This window comes from Artemia sp. Qi Xiang Cuo, chromosome 8, assembly GCF_049724085.1.
Source record: "Artemia sp. Qi Xiang Cuo chromosome 8, ASM4972408v1, whole genome shotgun sequence".
NCBI classification, from domain to species: Eukaryota; Metazoa; Arthropoda; class Branchiopoda; order Anostraca; family Artemiidae; genus Artemia; species Artemia sp. Qi Xiang Cuo.
The window spans coordinates 56,349,645-56,372,724 of NC_142801.1; the positions used below are offsets into that span (position 1 = coordinate 56,349,645).

General features: G+C 35.5%; 1 protein-coding gene across 1 annotated transcript in view; it reads right to left on the bottom strand.

The window, feature by feature from the left end:
- The window catches only part of LOC148949590 (uncharacterized), a 59,928-nt gene that overhangs the window by 13,219 nt on the left and 23,629 nt on the right, over window positions 1–23,080 (bottom strand). Inside the window, exon 3 of the mRNA XM_089093620.1 lies at window positions 7,833–8,029. Coding sequence (XP_088949746.1) covers window positions 7,833–8,029 — 197 coding nt within the window. The remainder of the gene's footprint in view (window positions 1–7,832; window positions 8,030–23,080) is intronic.

Below are 23,080 nucleotides of genomic sequence, written 5' to 3' on the forward strand. Positions count from 1 at the left end.
TTAAACAATAAAAAAACTTTAGCGTAAAGAGCGAGGCGTTGAGGAGGGGACAGCCCCCTTCATATACGGAATAATTTCTGTTCGTTTTAAGTTTTAACGTCGTTCCTTACTTTCAGTTAAAAAAACTTGTTTTTTTTATTTAATTTCGTATATGAAAGGGGCTGTCCCCTCTTCAACGCCTTGCTCTTTACGCTAAAGTTTGACTCTTTCTCACAACTCTTTTTTTTTTAAACAATAAAAAGTTTAGCGTAAAGAGCGCGGCGTTGACGAGGGGACAGCCCCTTCCATATACGGAATAATTTCTATTCGTTTTAAGTTTTAATGTCGCTCCTTATTTTCAGTTAAAAAAAAACTTGTTTTTTTTTATTAAATTGTAAGAAATATGCTTTAGTATCACTTGAAATGAAGATCAAATAAGACATAATATGAACTCTGGAAATCCGATTATTTCTCTCTATACAACAGTGAATTTCAAGCTATTATACAAATTCTAAAGCTAGTCTATAGTCCTAATACTATCAATATGGCCTTACTTCGAACTTGTGTACAAACTAATCATGACATGTCCTTTTAAGAACCAAAACGAGAGCCAGTCATTGAACTGAACCATTGGGCAGAAGTGACACCAAATTAAACGTAAAATAATAAAGAAAATCTAAAATGGATTGTTGCTTTATCTTAAAAGGGTTGATCCTAAAAGGGATTGATAATATTTTAATTCTATAAAAAGTGTTCTTAATTGGTTTGCTTTACTGTACCATAGTCTTATATTATTTTGTGTTTTCAGTAAAGCGCTAGTTTTGTATAATCCTAAAAGCATAGGGAAACATAATTAGCTGGTTTATTTATACTAGTTATATTAATATATATTAAATAGGCTCTGAAGTAGTAATTTTTGTCCATTTTTAGTTTCAACTTCGCTCTTTACTTCCCTCGGAAAAACTTTGTTTTTTTAAATTAATCTTTGTTCGTTTTTGATTAAAATTTAATGCAGAAACAACACTGCCATAATCTTTTTTATTTATACGTAATAATTTATGTTCGTTTCAAGTTTTCGTAGCCCTTCTTAGTTTCATTTGAAAACTTATTTTTAATATAGTTACTAATTATCACCAATCTAGGGCAGATAAGACAGCTCTAAAAAGTACTGCAAACAATGTTGACAGCTAAGAAAAACTTTAGTCTATCACATTCCCACAAAGTGTACTTTCGGTTGTTCCCCAACTTTTTTAAATGAAACAAGTGCCTTTTTCCAATGAAATGACCAAAAAAAAGGTGATTTCAAAACCTAGGCAAGAGCAAAAACTAAGGGGGCAAGGACGTCCCTTCTCCTCAATTACCACCGTTAGAACTAACACACAGTCTTCATCACAGAGTGAAGTTTGAAGGTTTTATTCAAAACTATTGATCCATCAAGCTTGATTTTTGATAGATGTTTAGTTGAAAAGTTTTTACTTTTACTTAATTTGCTTTCGCAATAATCTTTTACTTTTAATATGACTAGTTGATTTATGAAACTTACTAAGGGGGTCTGGATGGGGAGTATATGTGAGGGGATCTTATAAGCCTCCAGTTAAGGGCTTTGGACGATAATTATTGCAATGGTACAGTTTTATGCTTCCAAACTCTTCCAGTTAAGAAATGGTACCAAAAGTTCCGTTTTTACTGCTATATGGCACTTTTTGATGGTAAAATTGATAAAAAGCACGTAGATATGAGTAATAGGTTGAAATCTGCCTTCCCGGGATATGCCTTAAAAATGAGTGCCATTAAACATCACTTTTTAAAGTTCTGCCAGCCCAATAGCCCCACACTGTAAAAAAACAAAAATTGTTTGAGATTCAACAAAATTTGTTTGTATTGTGTATCAACAACAATATTGGAATTTCAACAGCTGAAATTGTATATTGGAGACCATTTTGGAATTCCATGGTCATTATTGGATTTTCAATTTGTTGAGAAACAAAAATGTTGAATTACCATACCCGAATTGAATTTTCAGTTTTTTGACAAATCAACATGTTGGATTTTAAGGTCCTTATTGGATTTTCATCTTGTTTGCTAGATTTCTCGTTCTTTTATTGGATTTTCATCACTAGCGTTGTTCAATTTCCTAGGTCTACAGTCTAATATCTAGTTTCCAGGATTCAGTTTCCCTTTCTTCTTTCTGAAGCATCAATAAATACAAAAAAAGAATCTCATTTATTTTACAAGAACAGAAAATTACAACAACAAAATTTTCCCGGATAATATGATACCTCTTAACGGCTGCATTTTTTCATGGTGGAAATCAGTAAATCAATGGCGCAGTAGCAGGCCGACAGAAGACACTTGAGTAAAACAATTTTTTCCAATCAGGAAAACAATGACACTCGGACCTGAAGTGACGATGAAATCAATTCCAGGCACAAATAAAAGAAAGACTTCCCCCCTTTTTTCTACCTCCAAAGCTGAACGGTTGCAATTATAATGCCACGAATCCTGTCTATTCTGAATACTTTTGACTTACTCATCAGATCTCATCAAATCTTTTGTTCGCTTCTTCATCAAATCTTTGTGTTATAAAACTGAAACCCTGCAAACTAGATCTTCTGCTTAGATGAAGTGCGACAAAATTGTTTTAAGCTTCACAACTTTGCTCAATCCCAATTTATAAGGTTTTAAAGATATGCAAATACATTTCCTAAATTTTGAAGAAAAAAAAAACATTGATATGGCTTAAAATTCTATTCAAATAACAGGAATTGTATTTTTGGAACTAAACCTTCAGAAAAAGAAACTGATAACTGAAAATTATGGTAAAATTTTGTTTTGTCAAAATTTCAATAAGCATAGACCTGTTATGTAGGCAAATTTAATGCCCTTCTAGAGGGAGAAGGAGTGGAGGTAGGTGCTTTAAAATACCTTCCCTGGACATACTTTGATACTTATGTACTATCTGCAACACATGCGCTATATTATATAGGGAAGATGCAGGTTTCTTTCGAAACGGGTTTCTTTCAATAGAGAAATGGATTGTAAAGCGTGGATTGTTATTGGGTTTACAATATTTAAACTATTGTTTTATGGGGTTTAGGGGAAAAAAGGGTACCTAGGTTTGGTTAGGTTAGGTATTTAATAATTGCTATGCTTCCCCCCCCCCATCCTTCCATAATGTTTAAATATATAGCCGAACTTCGTTTATAAACTATTCTATTTTTATCCTATTTTGTTTTACTTCATTAGCATCAATCAAACTTCACTTTTCGTGTGTGTTCCAGATAGTACATAAGTGCCCATACTTTAGCTTGTAGACCCATCCCTGAAAGTTTCATTTTCCTAACCTAACCCCTTTTCCAAGATAGCCAAAAGTAGCTAAAGTAGAATTGGTACTGTTCTATTAGCTGTAAGCCACACAAGATAGATGATCAAAGAAACTAGTCACACAGGTTCTCTCAACAGAGAATTGCATTGCAAACAGTGGTTTCTAACTGCGTTTACAACATTTAAACTTTATTTTTTGGGGGTTTAGGGGGAAAAAGGTACCTAGGTTAGGTTACGTATTTAATATATGCTATGCTTTACCCCACACCCCCCCCCCCCTAATGTGCAAATATATATCTGAGTTTTGTTTCTAAACTGTTAAATTTTTATCCTTTTTTGTTTTATTTCATTAGTATTAACCGAACTACACTTCTTGCATGGTTTACAGCTAATAGAACAGTACCGTATAATTTTACCAAAAATTTTTTTATTTATAAAAATGTAGTATCGGAAACATTTTGGGAAACATAAGACACAAGTTATCGATATTAATTAACTAAACTGAATACTTACCATCACAATCAGAATGAAGGTCGTCGTTTGAAGGTCTTAACATTAAATCTACTTCTGTATTATACGTTTGTAGGTAGTTCAAAAAGATGATTTTTTTTTGTTTGTCAAATTGATCTTAAATCATAACCTTCGAAAACAAAATAAGAGATAGATTAGGTCTTAGTAGGAGGTTTAGTTGCCCTCCAATCTTTACGGTCTCTTAAAAAGGGCACTAGAACAAAAATAAAAACCAACAACAAATAGAAACGCATCCGTGATCAGTCTTCTGGTAAAAACATAAATTCGACATTTGTGCAGATAGGAGATCATAACCCCCACAATAATATTTTCTGATACGCTGAATCTGAAGGTCTGATTTACATTAAGATTTATTGACTTTTTGGGGGGTGTTTCTCCCTTTTTCGAAAATCAGGGTCCCTGTTTTCAAAATCTCTTTTTCCTCTGAGGCTTGGAGCCTTTGGTTGGTAGATATTAAACGTAATGAAATTTATATAGTTACAATCTGCATAAAAACACAATTCTTATCAATTGTTATCAAAATTCCATTTTTGAGTTTCGGTTACAATTGGGCTGAGTTGCTCCTTAATTACAGTTTAACATTATGAACTGTTTGATAAAACTTCTTGGGTTAACGTTCTATTTTTTAATTAATCCTTTAGCAAACCGGAGTTTTTGAAGCACGATTCATGCTATTAAAGTGTAGTATTTCTGAGTCCTGTTGAAATGTGCAATTTAGAAAATTCCTTTTTTTTAGGAAGCTTTTGGTTCCTTTACGTGTACGTAAAGAACTGAAATTCCCTTATAGGCGTCTTCTTTTCTTCGATATATTTGCTTACTTGGTTATTCAGCGTAAGCAGCAAATTTAAGGCAAATCCAGGGAAGAATTTTTTTTTGGAAACGCTTTTTGGGTCTCATTACAAAAATGACGTTCATCGCAAAAACGTAAGTTGTTCCCACAAAAGGATTTTCGTTATTAATTAGAAAAAAAAGGAATTCAGAAAGCCACATATTTTTACCGTTAGTACTTTTAAGGTTAGAGTAGCATCTTAAGAGATTTCCTACCTACAGAACCTCGCAAAAATGTATTTAAATAAAGCGATTGTAAAAGTTAAAAGATAACTTTTGTACATAAATTTCTGTGTGTTCATTTTGCAGACAAGAAAGCTCAACTTGTTTCAAAGTAAAAATATATTTCCTTATTTTTAATTGTCTTTTTAGACTTAAAATTCAATGAGCATTCCCCTTTTCTGCTATAAATCAAATATTTGAATTGATCTTGTACTGGACATATTACTTTCAACGGTCCTATAGTCAAACTTAAAATGATGTTCAAGAAACTTCAAACTACCGTTTAAGTTCAAATCGTGTTGATTGATATAGCCTATTTACGGTGAAAATTACATTTTTTCAACTGAAAAGTACATAAATCTTAATGATTTCAATAATTTGTTGGAATGCAATAAGCAAGTCACAATTCCAACAGAAAACTTGGATCTTTTGTGTGACTTGTTTGAATTAAATAAGCAACTCACAATTCCGACAGAAAATTTGGTTTTTTTTTTACTTGTTTGAATTTGAGCAAAACATTTTGTTGGAAATCAATTTTTTTTTTACAGTGCAGCTTTTTCACTTGAGACACGACACTAAAAGTGCCGTTTTTAGTGCCATTTGAACTTGATGATGGTGGAATTTATATGAAAGACGTGGATATGTGCAATATCTTTTATAAGAGCAATAAAAGATCTATCAACGACGTTCGGGTAGCCTGCTAGTGCCACCCTTTGAGAAATAGCACAAAAAGTGCCATTTTAGTGCCATATGACACTTTCAGATGGCAGAATTTATAAAAAGCATGTAGATATCAGAAATAGCTTTTGAATGAGCCATTAAGAATCTCTTTATGATGTTCTGGTAGCTAGACCTGCTGAAAAAAAAAACAAAAAAAAAACGGGAGACAGATCAGTGCTACCGATGCAAAAAAGTTATTTCCCTTGTTGTTCAGGAATGGGACTGCAACTTCCCTGTACAAGGTTTTGACCATATTGATTCCAATGGTAGACTTTCCATTTTGATATGACGCCCTTTTCGAGGGCTGTGAGGCTTTTTTTCGAAATCTACATAAATTTCTTTTCGCAATAAACTTTTACTTTTAAAACAAACCGAAATAATAATTAACGTTCCTGATTCAGTGTTAGATGTGAATTTTTGTTCACTAGGCAGTTTTTTTCAAAACGTGTTACCTTTTGGTTACTATGGGCTGTGGTTCGCTCTTTACTAGGTTACAGCTACCGCTGCAACCATGATACATTGCCGGGACATGCTTTAAAAAAATGAGCCTAGAAAATGACTGAAAAAAAAAACAACAGCGGATATCGATATTCCCGATACGATAAATGCGATACCAATACGCACGATACCGATTCTCACTATATCGACACGCCCGATACCACATACAGCCCTTCCCCAGGGACTATGGAGGGCCATATCATCACAAAAATCATATATGTTTGACCTTTAAACTATGTTAAACAAAATGGCTATCTCAAAATGTTTATAGTACTAGTTTGGGGAAGGGGCCTGTAGGGAGGGGGGGCATTGGCTCTCCAATATTTTTGGTCACTTAAAAAGGGCACTTAAAAATTTAATTCTCTTTTGAATGAGCTATTACACACCTCTCTATGATGCTCTGGCCACCCCCTAGCTTTTCTAGAAAAAAAAAGAAAAGAAAAAAAGGGAGACAGATCAGTGCTACCCAGGCAAAAAAGTCATTTTCCTTGGTGTTCAAGGTGGGGGACTGTAATCATTCTACAAAATGTTTTTGACTATGCTGATTCCAATGGTGAACTTTTTATTTCGATTTTACGCCGTTTTCATGGGGTTTCAGGCTCTTTTTTGAAATCACCACAAATTTCTTTTCGTAATAAACTTTTACTTCTAAAATTAACTGAAACAACAGTTATCATTCCTGATTTAGTGTCAGATGGCAATTTTTTCCCACTAGACAGTTTTTTTTGAAAACACGTTTTTCAACTTTTGATTACTATGGGCTATGGTTCGCTCTTTACTAGGTTGCAGCTGTCGCTGCAACCATGATTGGATTAAAAATAAATTATTATTATTAAACTATATGCCCAAGCGTAGTCATACCTGTAAAAAAAAACAATATTTATTAAATATAGATGTTTTCATTCATTTTAATGTCACACTTACAAAATGGGAATGGAAAATTAAAAGGACAAAAAATTGGTCGAGAAGCCTATATCAACATTAATTTGTCCGGAGGTTTTTTCCACTAATTCTATTTCTTTGTATATCTCCAGATTCATAATATAGACAAAAACTGCCGTTATAAGTTCCCATTTTTTCTAATTCCACTAACTACGCCACCTCTGATTGGTCAATCATAAAGCTTATGCTTTAAAGCTCAACATAGCTCAACTCACAAAATTAAGAACGTATTAAATTACTAGCGCTGTAGTCTTGAGTAATTTTGATATTAGTAGCAAGTGTAATCATAATATGGCTAGGGCATTAGGTACACCGCAAGTTGTAATTGGCCCTGCTAGATGGATTAGTGACACCAATTAAACCACTATCCGTCTTTTATTTAATGCAGGCTTGTCCAGGGCATATTATTTGTCATTTTCCCTGCAACAAAAGGCATTTTTCAGAACTCATCTACATCAATGATAATTATTAGTTGTCGTTTTGTTCCAAGATGGCGAAGAACAAGAAATAACCTTCAATATGTATTTATACAACCTAACAATATGTAATATGTATAACCTAACAATATGTATTGTTATAACTGCAGAACAGACTAAAATGTTAGCCAATTTAATGTATTATAAGCATTTTAGTGGCTATTTTTACATATCTGTCGTTTTACACCGAAAATAATAACAAAGAATCAACGATCATTTAGCTCTGGAACGCAATCAGAGTAACCAAATAACAGTTACTCAAAACTTGTTTTTGTTGAGAATGTGTTTTGATTTTGGATGAGCTATGCTTACCAGTCTGTTTATTTGTGTCATATTCCATCATATCCTCAGGAGAAAGTGTTGTTAAAAATCCATTAATTGTTTTTAATGGGGGCGGGGGAACAGCTTCTTTGTTGCACAAGTCGGTAGAACAGCAGTACAGAGACGGCCAATTGGCTCCTATTTTCAATTTCGGCTTTCGATTTTGGCATAGCAATGGAGTTCTTCGGCTTAAAAGAATAAGCAGTTCAAAAACGTCTTAAAGTGAAACTTGACGTGCCTCCGAAAGGTTAGAAAATTTATTTTTTCTGGTAGCCATAAACTTTTCCTATTTTGAATTTGGACTTTCGATTCTGGCGTAACAGATGAGGTCATCGGCTTAAAAGAATGGAAAATTCAAAAAGATCTTAAACTGGAACTTAATATGGCCTTTAAAGCTATGAAAATTTATTCTAGTTGGCAGCCCTAAATTTTACAGAGACGGCCGGCTGGCTCCTATTTTCAATCTGAGCTCCCGATTGTAGTATAATATTGAGGTTCTCCAGCTAAAAAATAATAGAAACTTTATAATGATCTTAGGTAGAAACCTAATACGCCTTCAAAAGGAAAGCAAATTTATTCTATATGGTAGCTCTAAACTTTACAAAGACAGGCAATTAGAACCTGTTTTAGATTTAAAAAAAACAAGTTTTTTCAACTGAAAGTGAGGAGCAACATTAAAACTTAAAATGAGCAGAAATCATTCCGTATATGAGGGGAGTTGCCCCTTCCTTAACACCTCGCTATTACGGTAAAGTGTTTTAATACTTAAAAAAGTATCTTATGCTAATTAAACGGCCCTTGTGTTTCAGGAGTCGTTCTTAAAAAAACTGGGACAAAAAGTTAAACTTTAACGTAAAGAGCAAGGTATTTAGGAGGGGGCACCTCCCTTCATATACGGTTTGATTTCTGTTCGTTCTAAGTTTTAATGGTGCTCCTTAGTTTCAGTTGAGAAAACTTGTTTTTTTCTTTTATTGAATTTCTTATCTTTTTCAAATAATGCAGGGAAATTTGTCTCCCCCTCCGTGGAAAATTCCCTCCTCCCCAAAAAATCCTCCATGCAGATTTTCTACCACGCAAAATCCCCAGGTGCTGATAGTGCGGCACATGAGTTTCTTAAACATGGTGGGTATGAGGTTAGAAATAAGTTACTGAAGATTCTGAATATGATTTTTTAAATGGGTAAGTATCTAGCAATTTTAGGAAACCCATATTAATTAAACCTCTGTGTAAGAAAGGTGATAAGAGTGAGTGTAATTATAGAGGCATTAGCCTAGTTTCTCTAGGTTGCAAATTACTTAGTATGATGATACTTTGTAGACTTAGAGATGCTATTTACAAAGTTTTAAGAGATGAGCAGTGTGGTTTTAGGAAGGTTAGAGGTTCTATCGACCAAATTTTCAATCTTAGCTTAATAATTAGGAAATGCCTGAGTCATCAAAAACCTTTAGTGCTCAGTTTTATAGATTAAGAGCAAAGGCCTGAGCGAAGGTTTTACCCTTGTATGGTATATCAGACAAATACATTAAAGTGATTAGTGCTATGTATGAGAATAACACTGCTGCCGTTAAGGTAGGAAGTAAGGTTAGTAGTTGGTTTAGTATTAAATCAGGAGTTAAACAGGGTTTTGTAGAAAGAAAGACAATGGGAGAACACGGAATCAAATGGGGAAGAAAAACTTTCGTGGACTGGAAAGTTTGAGGAAAGTGAATTAACTTTTAAAGGTTTTGCGATTTCAGGGTGCTAGAATAGGTTTGAAAATTAGTGTTAAGAAGACTAAGTTGCTAAGGCTAGGAATAAGCAAGGATGAAAAGGTGGCGTTGAGTAAGGAAAAGATCGATCAAGTGGAACAGCTTCACTTACCTTGGTAGCATTATTATCAAAGACGGTGGATGCCGTGAAGATGTTAAAAGTGGAATAGCCAAGGCTCGGGGTGTTTTTTCATAGTTGAAAAAAGTTTGGAAGAATAAGAAGATAAGTCTGCGAACCAAGATTAGTATATCGGAAGCAGAAGTGACGGTAGCGGTCAAATATGGTTTTGAAGCATGGGCGCTCTTTAAAACGGAGGAAGATTCACTAAATGTTTTTCTAAAAATTGGCTACGGATTGCGTTGGGTACCCAACTGACTGACCGCAGTTCGAACAGTTAGCTGCTCAAAATGTGGTTCAATTCCGCTTTCGAGGGCTGTAATGAGATAGCTAGGGCACGTTCTGCGGATGAAGGATGTCAGATTACCAAATATTGTTCTATTCGGCTAACCCTCTCAGGCTAAACGGAAAGCAGGTTGTCCGCGGTTGGGTCGGAAGGATATCGTAAAGAGATATTTAAGCGAAATGGGAACATTCTGGGAGGGTGTAAAGAGGGAGGCTTTGAATAGATTGGAATTGAGAAGGACCGTGTGTAGCTGTGTTGGCTTCAGGTTGCTCGGTGCTGCGGTGAGTTGTTAGTAGTAGTAGTAGTAGTACATTTCCTCCCTGGAAAAATCCTCCCAGACAATTCCTTCCTCACTTAAAATTCTCATCAGAAAATTTCTTACGGACGATTCCGAGTACTTTCAAAAACTCTCGTTAGTATACTTTCATTTGAAAATGGCTTCGATTTCTGATCGTTTTTCAAATCATACCGCAAATGTCTCCTCCGTGGAAATGTTTTACTGGAAATCCCCCCTCCCAGTGAAAAGTTGCTCCCGCAAAAGAATTTTCCATGGAGAATTTTACCGGCATAAAATTTGCCCATGGTGGATTTCCCCTGCGGACAATCTTCCCCAACCATGAAAAAACCCTCCAAACAATTTCAAACCCACTGAAAACTTTTCCCGGACAATTCCCCCGGAACGTCTACACATGTAAAATTGAGTCGGCAAAGAGAAAGTAAGACAAATAAGCAACACATTCGTTTAGGAATTCTAGAAAATTCCAAAGTGCAAAGTTTTTACTGGAAAGTTCAGCCCGGGAAACTTCCCTCCTCATAGAAATTTTTTTTTCGTGGAAAATCCACCCCGGGAATCAGAAATCCCTCCACCTAAGAAAGATGTCTATACACTTCCCAAAAACAAGTAGGCTACTATTAGCAAAGTAAACTATACTTTGCTAATAGTAGAATAGTTTATACGTTAACTATTGGGCAAATTTTACAACTTATCGCCCTTTTCACAGGGGCTGTTGTGGGTCATGTTATGCCAAAAGGCATAGTTATTGGACTTTTCAACTATGCTGAACAGAAGGGCTATCTCAAAATTTTGATCGGACGACTTTGGGAAAAACTGGGCGTGGAAGATGGGCTAGTTGCCCTCCAATCCCTTTGGTCCTTTGAAAAAGAACACCAGAACTCCTTAGTTTTGCTTGGAATGACTTTCCCAATATTCTAGGACCACTGGTTCGATCCGATCACCCCTGGGGAAAAAAAAGAAAAACAAATTAACACACCTCCTTGATCTTAGTTCTGGCAAAAAATATATAATTTCTCATTTTTGGAGATGGGAGCTCGAAACCTTTACAGTGAGTTTATCTGATATGCTAAATCTGAAATGCGATTGTAATTAAGATCCCTTGACTTTTCAGGGGTGTTTCTCCCCTTTTTCGAACGCCAGGCAGTTTTTTCGAGCTCTTTGTTTTGATGGGTGACAGTAAACTTAATGGAGCTTATGTATTTGGAATCGGCACAGAAATCCAATTCTTATGATATATCTTTTGATGTCAAAATTCCGCTTTTTACAGTTTCGGTTACCATTCAGCCGAGCGCTCCTAATTTACAGTCCGTTAACACGAAGTTTTTGATTTGGGTTTTCGATCCTGGCATAACAGTTGGGTTAATCGGCTTAAAAGAAAGAAAACTTTAAAAACTCTTAAACTGAAATCTAATGTCAGCTCAAAAGTAAAAAAAATACTCATTTCATCTGGTAGCCAAAATCTTTATACCGTCAAATCTTTTCTTAAACAGATGATCAGGGTTGTCACCAGTTTGTTTCAAAAAGTGTCCTAAGATCAGCTAGAACATTACTATGGCCATCTATTTTTCTGATGTTTATACGGGTGTAAATTCTGGTGTTATTAAGGGTGTAAATACAATATTTTCTTACTTATTTATGTCATTTATAATACAAGGTACTAAAGATTTTCTATAAACCTTATTTAAATTACTAAGTTATTGAAGAGTTTGTCCAAAAAAAGTGTCTCATGTTCAGCTAAAGAAAAGGCGCCCATCTAATCTTCTGTTTTTTAACCCTATTTCTCTGGCAACAAAATTTGACCTTTAATTATTTACCTATTTTGTTTGTAATTTTTCTTTAAAATGAAGCTCAACTAAAATTTTAGATCTTGAAGAATTTTTGTATGGACATGAAAAATGTACAGTTAGCAACTCTGCGAAGAATCAGCATTACGTTTTAGTAGTTTTCTGACCCAAAGAATAATGAAGGCCGAATTTCTTTAAAGCTCTTTTATAACTATTTTCTCAACTCAACAACTTATTGCTACTTTTGTCATAGAAATTTGTGAGCCATTTTTCGACCGTTTCCAGATCTATCATTGCAATAATAAAACATCAAAATTTCCCCTCTTCTATACTCCCCTTCCGGTCCCTTTAATAGTTTTCATAAATAATCTGCTGACTGAAATTAGAGACCACTGAAGGTTGAAGACCTTGTGATAAGTATAAGTAGTTTCGAAAGAAATGGCTAAACGTGTTTCGCCCCAAGATTTAGATTAAGTATCAGACTAGTAATAAACAATAATAAAAAACGATATGTTGATATAACTGCTTCGCATTGCGCCAGAAAAATTACAATAACAATTGGTATTTTGTTTCTTTGTGCATAAATACAACGTCAAAATTCCCCCCTATTGTATACTTGCCCCTTGAATCAAAAAAAACTAAATAAATGGGTGATTCTGTGGAGCCAAAACTATAAAACGAACACTATTATGCAAGACTCGATAGGGCAGTGGTTGAAACACTTCAGTGGTTGAGCTGTGTCCGTAATTACTTAAGCTCGAATCTTAGGTAAGATTAAGTAAAAAAAAAAAATTTTTTTTTTAACTGAAAGTAAGGAGCAACATTAAAACTTAAAACGAACAGAAATTATTACGTATATGAAAAGGGCTGTCACCTCCTCAACGCCTCGCTCTTTACGCTAAAGTTTTTTATTGTTTAAAAAAATAGAGTTGTGAGAAAGAGTCTAATTTTAGCTTAAAGAGCGAGGCGTTGAGGAGGGTTTGTCTTAAGTTTTAATGTTGCTCCTTATTTTCAGTTAAAAAACTTGTTTTTTTATTTAATTTTTGAACGTTTTTAAATTAATGGAGGTTTTGATTTTGGTTCACCGTACATGAATAATTAAAAAAAAAATTGTATGTTAATTTTACTTTTATTTGGTTAAATGGCTTTCTCGAAAGTTGTTTAATTTTATTTACGAACGTTGTTATTATTAATAAATATGCGTAACTTACGAATTAACTTACGTAACGAACTTCTATATCCATATATTTTTAATACCTATATTAGGGGGTTCGCCTCCTAGGCAATACCTCGTTCTTTACGCTAAAGTTTGAATTTTGTTCCAGTTCTTTGAAAATGACCCCTTAATTACAAAAGCGGTTAATTAGAATAAATAGCTCTTATGAAAGTACTAAAAAATATTTGGCTTAAAGAGCAAGGTAGGCTATTGACTAGGAGGCGAACCCAATCATATACTTAATAATTTCTGTTCGTTTTAATTTCTGTTTTGGCTCCTTACTTTCAGTTGAAAAAGGTTTTTTTTTTATTTAATTTCTGATCGTTTTTTAAATAATGCTGGGAAATCCGGCGCCCCCTTCATAGCAATGTCCCGTCCCCCATGAAAACATCCTCCATGGAAAGATCCTCCCACATATCACCCGAATCCCCCCCACTACCAGAAAAAAATCCCTCTTGAAAATGTCTGTATACTTCCCTATAACCAATACTATATGTAAACATTGGGTAAAATTCATAATTTTCGGCCCTCTCCCCGGGGACTTTGGGGGATTAAGTCATCCTAAAAGACATATATATATTATATTTTCGACCATGCTGAAAAAATGGCTATCTCAAAATTTTGATCGGGTGACTTTGGGAAAAAATGAACGTGGGAGGGGGCCTAGTTGCCCTCCATTTTTTCGGTCACTTAAAAACGGCACTAGAACTTTTAATTTCTGTTCCAATGAGCCTTCCCACGATATTCTAGGAACACTGGGTTGATACAATCACCCCTGGGGAAAAAACCAAAACAAAAAACAAATAAAAAATTAACAAGCATCGGTTATGCATCTTCTCGCAAAAAATACAAAAGTCGACATTTCTGCAGACATAAGCTTGATAGCTCTGCAGTAGGGTTCTCTGAATTACCGAATCTTATATTACAACTTTCATTAAGGTTCTAAAGCTTTTAGGGGGTCTTTCTCCCTTTTTTTCGAAAATCAGCCAAATTTTCTCAGGCACATAACTTTTGATGGGTAGGGATAAACTTGATGAAGCTTATATATTTGAAATCAGTATTAAAATCTAATTCTTTTCATGTATCTATTGGTATCAAAATCCCGTTTTTTCTAGTTTCGGTTACTATTGAGCCGGGTCACTCCTTACTTACAGTTTGTTACCACGAACTGTTTGATAAGTTTAATCGTTGATATGACTAAAACCTTTTTGTCATACTCTGTAGGATCCCAACTCTGTTGGGAAAAGAGGAGAGGGTCCCTGAATTACTGTCATCAGGACATCTACGCGAAGGGATTGTTGGATTGCGGCAAAACTTGGTAGGAAGCTAGACTTAAGGTCCTAGTCATCCCTTTTATGTACCAGAATGTGATGCAACGTCTACTAGAAATGTTTCCTAAATCTAACCCAAATTTAATCCGAAGTAACATTTGATATGCTATTTCTATCTTTTAAAAGTTAGGGACTGATTCGACTTTTAAGGAGGAGGAGACAGGGAGACCCTAAACCCTAAATTACTGCCATCAAGACATCTTCCAAAATGGGCTGAGTGATTTCATCCAAGCTCAGTGGAGAGTAGGAGCTAGTGTCCTAGCTGTGTATTTGTGTGCCCGAGCTAAGTTAAGCCTTACATTCTAGTCATCAAGACATATACCAAAGGTAGCTGTGAGACATCTATTAAACTTTGTAGAAAGTAAAAGTTAGTTTCTTATTCTTATCTATTAGGATCTGTGGGAGGGACCACCTGATTTTTGTGGGAGGTCCTCCTTTCTTTTCACTACAACGTTTCCCAAAGTGGGGGGTTAAATATAAATCGCAATTGGGGGGAATTAAGATCAAGTGACCTACTTGTATTTTTTCAGGGTCTGCAGTCGATCTTTAACAACTTGTGTCCTTGAAATACCTTTAGGGGTTCTAGGACCAATGACCTCTTTAGGAAAGAGTTATCCAAATTTTAGTCTTCATGGTGTCTCTCAAAGGGATCTGTTGGATATCAGCCATGTTAGTCACAACAAAGAGTGAATTTCATATATATATATATATGCCTTTCAGAACCCATGAGCGGGTCGGCCACTGTAAGGGCCGACCCGAAATCTACCTCAATCATGAGACATACCGGATCTTTAGCTAGCCTGGTGGAATGTAGTAGTTAATATCCTAGTTTTGTCTTTTCAAGGTTTAAAATCAATCTGGCCATTAAGGAGGGCGTGGAGGAGTAAGGAGGGGATCACACTAAGCTTGTCATTACAACATCTACTAGAATTGATTAAAATCACTTTTTCAATAAAACAAGTTTAAAAAAAAAGTAAAGAACTCCATTAAACCAAAATGAACAAAAATAGAATCAAATAATCTACCAAGAATACAGCTACCACAAATCAGTATAAATAAATAAATGAAACCCAAAACAAACAGAAATTAAAATAAATAAGAGTCAAACTCAAAACGAGGAGAAATTAATATGAGTAAGGTTCTAAACCCCAAGCTTTCTAAAACCCAGAATATAATTTATACTTTACTGAAAAAAATCAAATGAATTTACTGGAAAAAATCTGCTTTGTCAGTTTAATATATATATATGCTGATATTTATTCCTTAAAATCTGAATTTATTTTTGATTTATTAAAGTTAGAAAAGTGAAAATATTTAAAAGAATTTTTTCAGTAAAGTACAAATTAAATTCTGGTATTTAAAGCTTGACGTTTGGAAGCCAGCTCCCATTAATTTCTGCTTGTTTTGGGTTTGAATCTTATTTATTTTAATTTCTGTTTGTTTTGGGTTTCATTTATTTTTTGATACTGATTTGTGCTAGTTGTATTCTTGGTAGATTATTTTATTCTATTTTTGTTCATTTTGGTTTACTGTAGTTCTTTACCTTTTTTTAAAAACTTATTTTGTTGAAAAACTTTTTTTCATTAATTTATGTTCTTTTTATACTGACATAATCTTTTTCAGGGAGAAAGACTGACCCTCTTCTAAAGTTAAACAACCATCCCTTCCGTAAAAACTTTAAATATCCTCTGGGCATAGCTTAAAACCCTTGCCCCTAATCTCTGGGGATTGTTCAACCTCAAAGGTCTTGTTATATGATATTTAGACCATTTTGAACAGAATAGCTATCTCACAATTTCTATTAGATGCATTTCGGGACAATACGACGTGTGTGTGAGGGCGGGGGGGGGTAGCTGTCCTCCGATCACTTTGACTATTAAAAAGAACCCTAGAGCGTCTGAACACAAATCCAATGAGCCTCCTCCGAAGTTTATATGACGACGCTTTCTATAAAAACCCATATTTCCCCAGGAACATAACTAACAACCCTTACTCTGACGGCTGGGGGATTCGTTAGACTCAAAGAGAGAATTTACAGACCGTTCTGATACGCTGAACAAAATGGTCATCTCAAAATTTTGATTGGAAGTGTTTGGGGAAATTATGGGCGTTGGGGGGGGGGGGATTTGCCGTTTGATCACTGTCTACTAATAAAAAAGGCACTAGTATTCTCAATTTCCAATCAAATGAACCCTTTTTGAAGCTTCTACGACAAAGATTTCTATAGATACCTTATATGCCCCAAGGGTATAACTTACGACCCTTTTCCTATGGGCTATGGGGGGAGGATTGTCATCCTCAAAGACATAATGTTCAGACCTTTCAACTACATTGAACAAAATGGCCATACCCAAATGTTGATCGGAAATGTTTGGGGAAATGATGGGCATTAGGGGATCCTCCCTCCGAATACTTTCGACTATTAAAAACAGCAATAGCCCTTTCAATTTCCAATCGAATGAGCCCCTTTTGAAATTTTTACGACAATCCTTTCTATAAAAACATTATATCCCCCAAGGGCATAACTTACAACTTTAGCCCTGAGGTCTGTGGGGGGGGGGGGGTAATCATCCTCCAAGAGCTAATTTCTAGAACTTTCAACTATGTTCAACAAACTGGCTATCTCGAAATTTTGATTGGATGTGTTTGGGGAAATGGAAGGCGTGAGAGGGGGGTTAGTTGCTATACATTCACTTTGAACTATTAAAAAGGGCACTAGCTTTCTCAATTTCCAATTGAATGAGCCTCTTTTAAAGTTTTTACAACAACACTATCTATAAAAACCTTATATGCCCCCATGGCATAACTTACAACCTTTGCCCTTGGGGCTCTGGGGGTTTGCCATCCTCTATTACATAATTTCTAGAACTTTCAACTACGTTGAACAAAATAGCTATCTCAAAACTTTGATTGAATGTGTTGGTGGGCATGAGATGGGGGTTAGTTGCTCTCCATTCACTTTCGACTATTAAAAAGGGCACTAGCCCTTTCAATTTCCAATCAAATGAGCCCTTTTTGTAGTTTCTACGACAAAACTTTTGATTGGATGTGCTTATCTCAAAATTTTGATTGGATGTGCTTGGGGAAATCGTGGGCGTGAGAGAGGGGTTAGTTGCCCTTCAATCACTTTGACTATTAAAAAGGGTAGTACCCCTTTCCATTTCCAATCGAATGAGGCCTTTTTGAAGTTTCTACAACATCGCTTTCTATAAAAGCCTTATATGCTCCCAGGACATAACTTACAACCCTTGCCATGAGGGCTGTGGGAGGGGGGGGGGGCGTCATCCTCAAAGACATAATTTGTAGTACTTTCAACTACGTTGAAAAAATGACACTCAAAATTTTGATTGTATGTGTTTGGGGAAATGGTGGACGTGAGAGGGGGTTAGTTGCCCTCCAATCATTTTCAACTATCAAAAAGGGCACTAGCCATTCCAATTTTCAATCGAATGAGCCCTTTTTGAAGTTTCTACGACTACTCCTTCGATACGAAATGCCCTGGTCTAAAGGAAAAAAAAATAATACATTGTACCAACATCGTTCTTTACGATGGGTTAACTTTTTTGTGTTTCCATTGAAAATGCCTTTTTTTGCTATTTTAATTGAAAAATGGATAAACAACATAATTACACTCTCCCCACCAAGATTTTGAAAATATATTTTCCCTCTCCCAAATTCTCCGTGAATTGACGCCACTGAGAAGTTCTAAGTTCTTGTCAGCCACAATTATCAGAAAGGCTAATTGAGTGTCGATTGAATGTAGTAGTAAGTAGCAATTATGATTGGTTGTGCCTTTAGTGTCCAAGTGTGACCAGACGAGCATAGTTGCAGGTGCTGCTTCGCAGCTGTAACACATGGGCTACAGTAGGCCTACCATTTCACAGGCCTTGACACCAAAGGGTCTTTGCTTTTCCTGTTTTTTTTTCTTCTACTTTGATTTGACATTTTAAATTTGTTAAAATTAAATATTAAGGTTAAAAATTTTTAATATTTTAATACTTTTCAGAATTTGAAAAACTTTTCATTACTGTTTAACCTGTAAACGCATCGAATATGTCTCGAGTCGGGATGACACACACACACACACACACACACACACACACACACACACACACACACACACACACACACACACACACACACACACACACACACACACACACACACACACACACACACACACACACACACACACACACACACACACACACACACACACACACACACACACACACACACACACACACACACACACACACACACACACACACACACACACACACACACACACACACACACACACACACACACACACACACACACACACACACACACACACACACACACACACACACACACACACACACACACACACACACACACACACACACACACACACACACACACACACACACACACACACACACACACACACACACACACACACACACACACACACACACACACACACACACACACACACACACACACACACACACACACACACACACACACACACACACACACACACACACACACACACACACACACACACACACACACACACACACACACACACACACACACACACACACACACACACACAAAACGAAATTGAAATTTATTTATAAGCAAATGTAGAATTACCGTTTTAACTACGAAGCTCAAAAGTTCAGGACACACTAAGGCAAAAGAGAGCTATAGTTGAATGTAAACTTTGACTCGGCAACTTGCACACAGAAGTTACAAAAAACAATTAAAGAGAAGAAAAAAACATCGCTAAAGAACACATAAAAATAATTTAAGATTTTGAAAAGATAATTTCCTTCTAAAAAGATTTCTTAGGTGGTTGTGTTTTTGTTTTCTTCCTGTTGTCCATTTTCCACGGTTCAGACCTTTTTTGGATTTTTGGGTGTAGCCTCACTTCTAATTATTCTCTTTTAGGAGAGAACTGGGGAAAATAAGAAGAAACTTTGATATATTTTTGGTATCACCTTTAAATTATATCCGGCTTAAAACATGCTGTTTGAGGGAGTTAGATCATAGCATTAGAAAATTACCATTAAAATGAAATAGATGAGATTTCTATTTTCTTGAGACTAAGCTATGGTACTAAGCGTAGCTTAGTAACATATAAGCTTCAGTAACGGGATGTTCTGTAATAAGCTGTAAATGGAAAAAAAATAGTTTACAAATTTCGATCAAAGTCTGTGTCACTTCCTGACGCGGCTTATTCAATAACAATATCATTTTACAATTTATTTAGCTTCATCCCTTTTTGGTGTGACAATTTTTAAACCAAACACTCGAAATTATAGCATAAATGAAAATTCCACAAAACTCGTTCGTGGCTATGGTTCTGGATTTTACTAATTTACAATTAGTACCTAAGTAATATCCTTTGATTTCATCATAGATTTATGTTTTGAATAAATACCAGATAACACAGGAAAGACAAAGCAATACGTGAACTGGTAAACAGCCACCCACATGTCTAACAGCGGTGACAAGGTGGATGGTGACAATCAATGGTAATAGTAGAAGAAAACCTAAAGGATCAGTTTTTCCTGCACTTTGGGAAGGCTGCACTGGTGTCATCAAGAAAAACCGCAGGAAGTTTGCGAAAACATATACTATACCAATATATAAACTACAGGTACGTAGTTTATTATAAATTAACTAGTCAAAGAGCCTGTCGGATGACAGGCAAAATACATTTTTTTTTAACCGAAAAAGAAATAGTCTGTCATCTCCCTCCAAAATCTGAGGAGCCTTACCCCATCACCTTCGAAAATAAGAAAACCTTTTCTTGAAAGCTCCAAATTGATCCTCAAGCCGTGAGACAAAACGGGTTGTGCTTATCAACTAAATACAAAGGCCTTAATCTTTTAATAGAACTTGTTGACTGCACACGATCCTTAGAACGAGGTATAGTCGTTTGTCTTTTGGAAATAACGACGATAAAACGCATACTCTCTCATCAGGATCCAAATACCAACTGACTGATCTGATCTACGGTCTCCGGGAAGGGTTGTCACTCCATCGAAATTATTGGTACTATTCAGTGTCTCTAAAAAGTACTCTCACAGCATAAAAAAGGACTACCTCCCAAAACATTTGTCGCGGAATATCTTTTAAGGAGCATATCTTATTTCAGCATTTTATTTACTCTTTGGCTTATCATATAAGTCAGAGTTATGTTTTTGACTTCTCTATGGAAAGTTCTCCTCAACTGACTTCTAACATGACAGAAAATAGCAACTTATATGGGGTGCAACTATCAAACAGTTCGTGGTAACGACCCGGCTCAAGGGTAACCGAAACTCTAGAAAACGGGTTTTTGATACCAACAGATACATCAAAAGAATCAAATTTCAATGCTGATTTCAAATATATAACTTTCATCAAGTTTACTGCTCCCATCAAAAGTTACGCGCCTGAGAAAATTTGGCTGATTCTCAAAAAAAGGGGGAAAGACCCCCTAAAAGTTATAGAACCTTAATGAAAATCACACCATCATATTCAGCGTATCAGAGAAAATTTGGAAGAACCCTACTGTAGAGGTTTCAAGCTCCTATATACAAAAATGTGGAATTTTGCTTTTTTTGCCAGAAGAAAGATCACGGGTGCGTGTTTATTTGTTTTTTTGTTTTTTTGTTTTTTTTTCCCAGGGGTGATCGTATCGACCCAGTGGTCCTAGAATATCGTTGGGGGGCTCATTGGAACGGAAATTAAAAGTTCTAGTGCCCTTTTTAAGTGACCAAAAAAAATGGAGAGCAACTAGTCCCCCTCCCACGGTTATCTTTTTCCCAAAGTCACCCGATCAAAATTTTGAGATAGCCATTTTGTTCAGCATGGTCGAAAATCTAATACATATGTCTTTGAGGATGACTTAATCCCCCGAAGTTCCCATGGGGAGGGCTAAAAGTTATGAACTTTACACAATGTTAACATATAGTATTGGTTCTTGGGAAGTATACAGAAGTGTTCAGGCGGGTTTTTTTCTGGTAGTGGGGGGGGATGGTATAGGGGTTATGTTGGAGGATCTTTCCATGAAGGAAGTTTTCATGGGGGAAGGGAAATTGCCAGGAAGGGGGCGCCGGACTTACCAGCATTATTTATTGGGTATTGGGAAGTATACAGACATTTTCAGGAAGGATTTTTTTTTCGGGAGTTGGGGGGGGGGGGGCTAGAGGAGGGGGCTACTCAGGAGAATCTTTCCGTGGAGGATGTTTCTTTGGGGTTAGGGATATTTCTATGAAGGGGGCACCGGATTTCCAAGCATTATCTAAAAAACGATCAGAAATTAAATTAAAAAAAACAAACAAGTTTTTTCAACTGAAAGTAAGAAGCAACATTAGAACTTAAAACGAACAGAAATTATAACGTATATGAGGGGGTTCTCCCCCAAGTCAATACCTCGCTCTTTACGCTACAGTTTTTTTAGTGCTTTCAAAAGAGCTATCAATTCTAATTAAACAACTTTGTGATTCAGGGGTTTGTGAATCAAATTTTTTAATAACTTTTAACGTAAAGAGCGTGGTATTGACTAAGGGGAGAACCCCCTCATATACGTAATAACATATACGCAATAAAAAAAAAAACAATAAAAAAACAAGCGATACGGCTCAATAGTAATCGAAACTTTTAAAAACGGAATTTTGATGTCAATAAATGTATCAAAAGAATGTGTTTATAATGCTTATTCTAAATATATGGATTTTATTAAGTTTAGTATTACTCATTAAAGGCTACGAGCCTGAGAAAATTTACCCGATTTTTTAAAGAGGGGGGAAACTTCCCCTACAAGTGAAAGAGTTTTAATGAAAATCACACCGTCAGATTCAGCGTATCCGAAAACCCTATTACATAGGTTTCAAGCTCATATCTGCAAAAATCTGTAACTTTGTGTTTTTTGCCAGAAGAAAAATATACGAATATAGAAGTTAGTTGCGTAAGTTAATTTGTAAATTACGTCATAACCAAATTTAGAGACATCCATTTAGCAAAAGAAAAGTAAAATTTTTATGCAAATTTTGTTTACTTATTCAATGACGGTGAGCCAAAATAAAAGCTGCATTAACTAAAAAACGATCAGAAATTAAATAAAAAAAACAAGTTTTTTAAACTGAAAATAAGGAGTGACATTAAAACTTAAAACGAACAGAAATTATTCTGTATATGAAAGGGGATGTCCCCTCCTCAACGCCTCGCTCTTTACGCTAAAGTTTGACTCTGTCTCACAACTTTATTTTTTAAAACAATAAAAAATTTTAGCGTAAAGAGCGAAGCGTTGAGGAGGGGACAGCCCCTTTCATATACGGAATAATTTCTGTTCGTTTTAAGTTGTAATGTCGGTCCTTACTTTCAGTTTAAAAAACTTGTTTTTTTTTATTTAATATGTAAAAACGTCGGATCTCTTGATGTTCACTTTCAGCTGTTAACATGTTCATAGTTCACT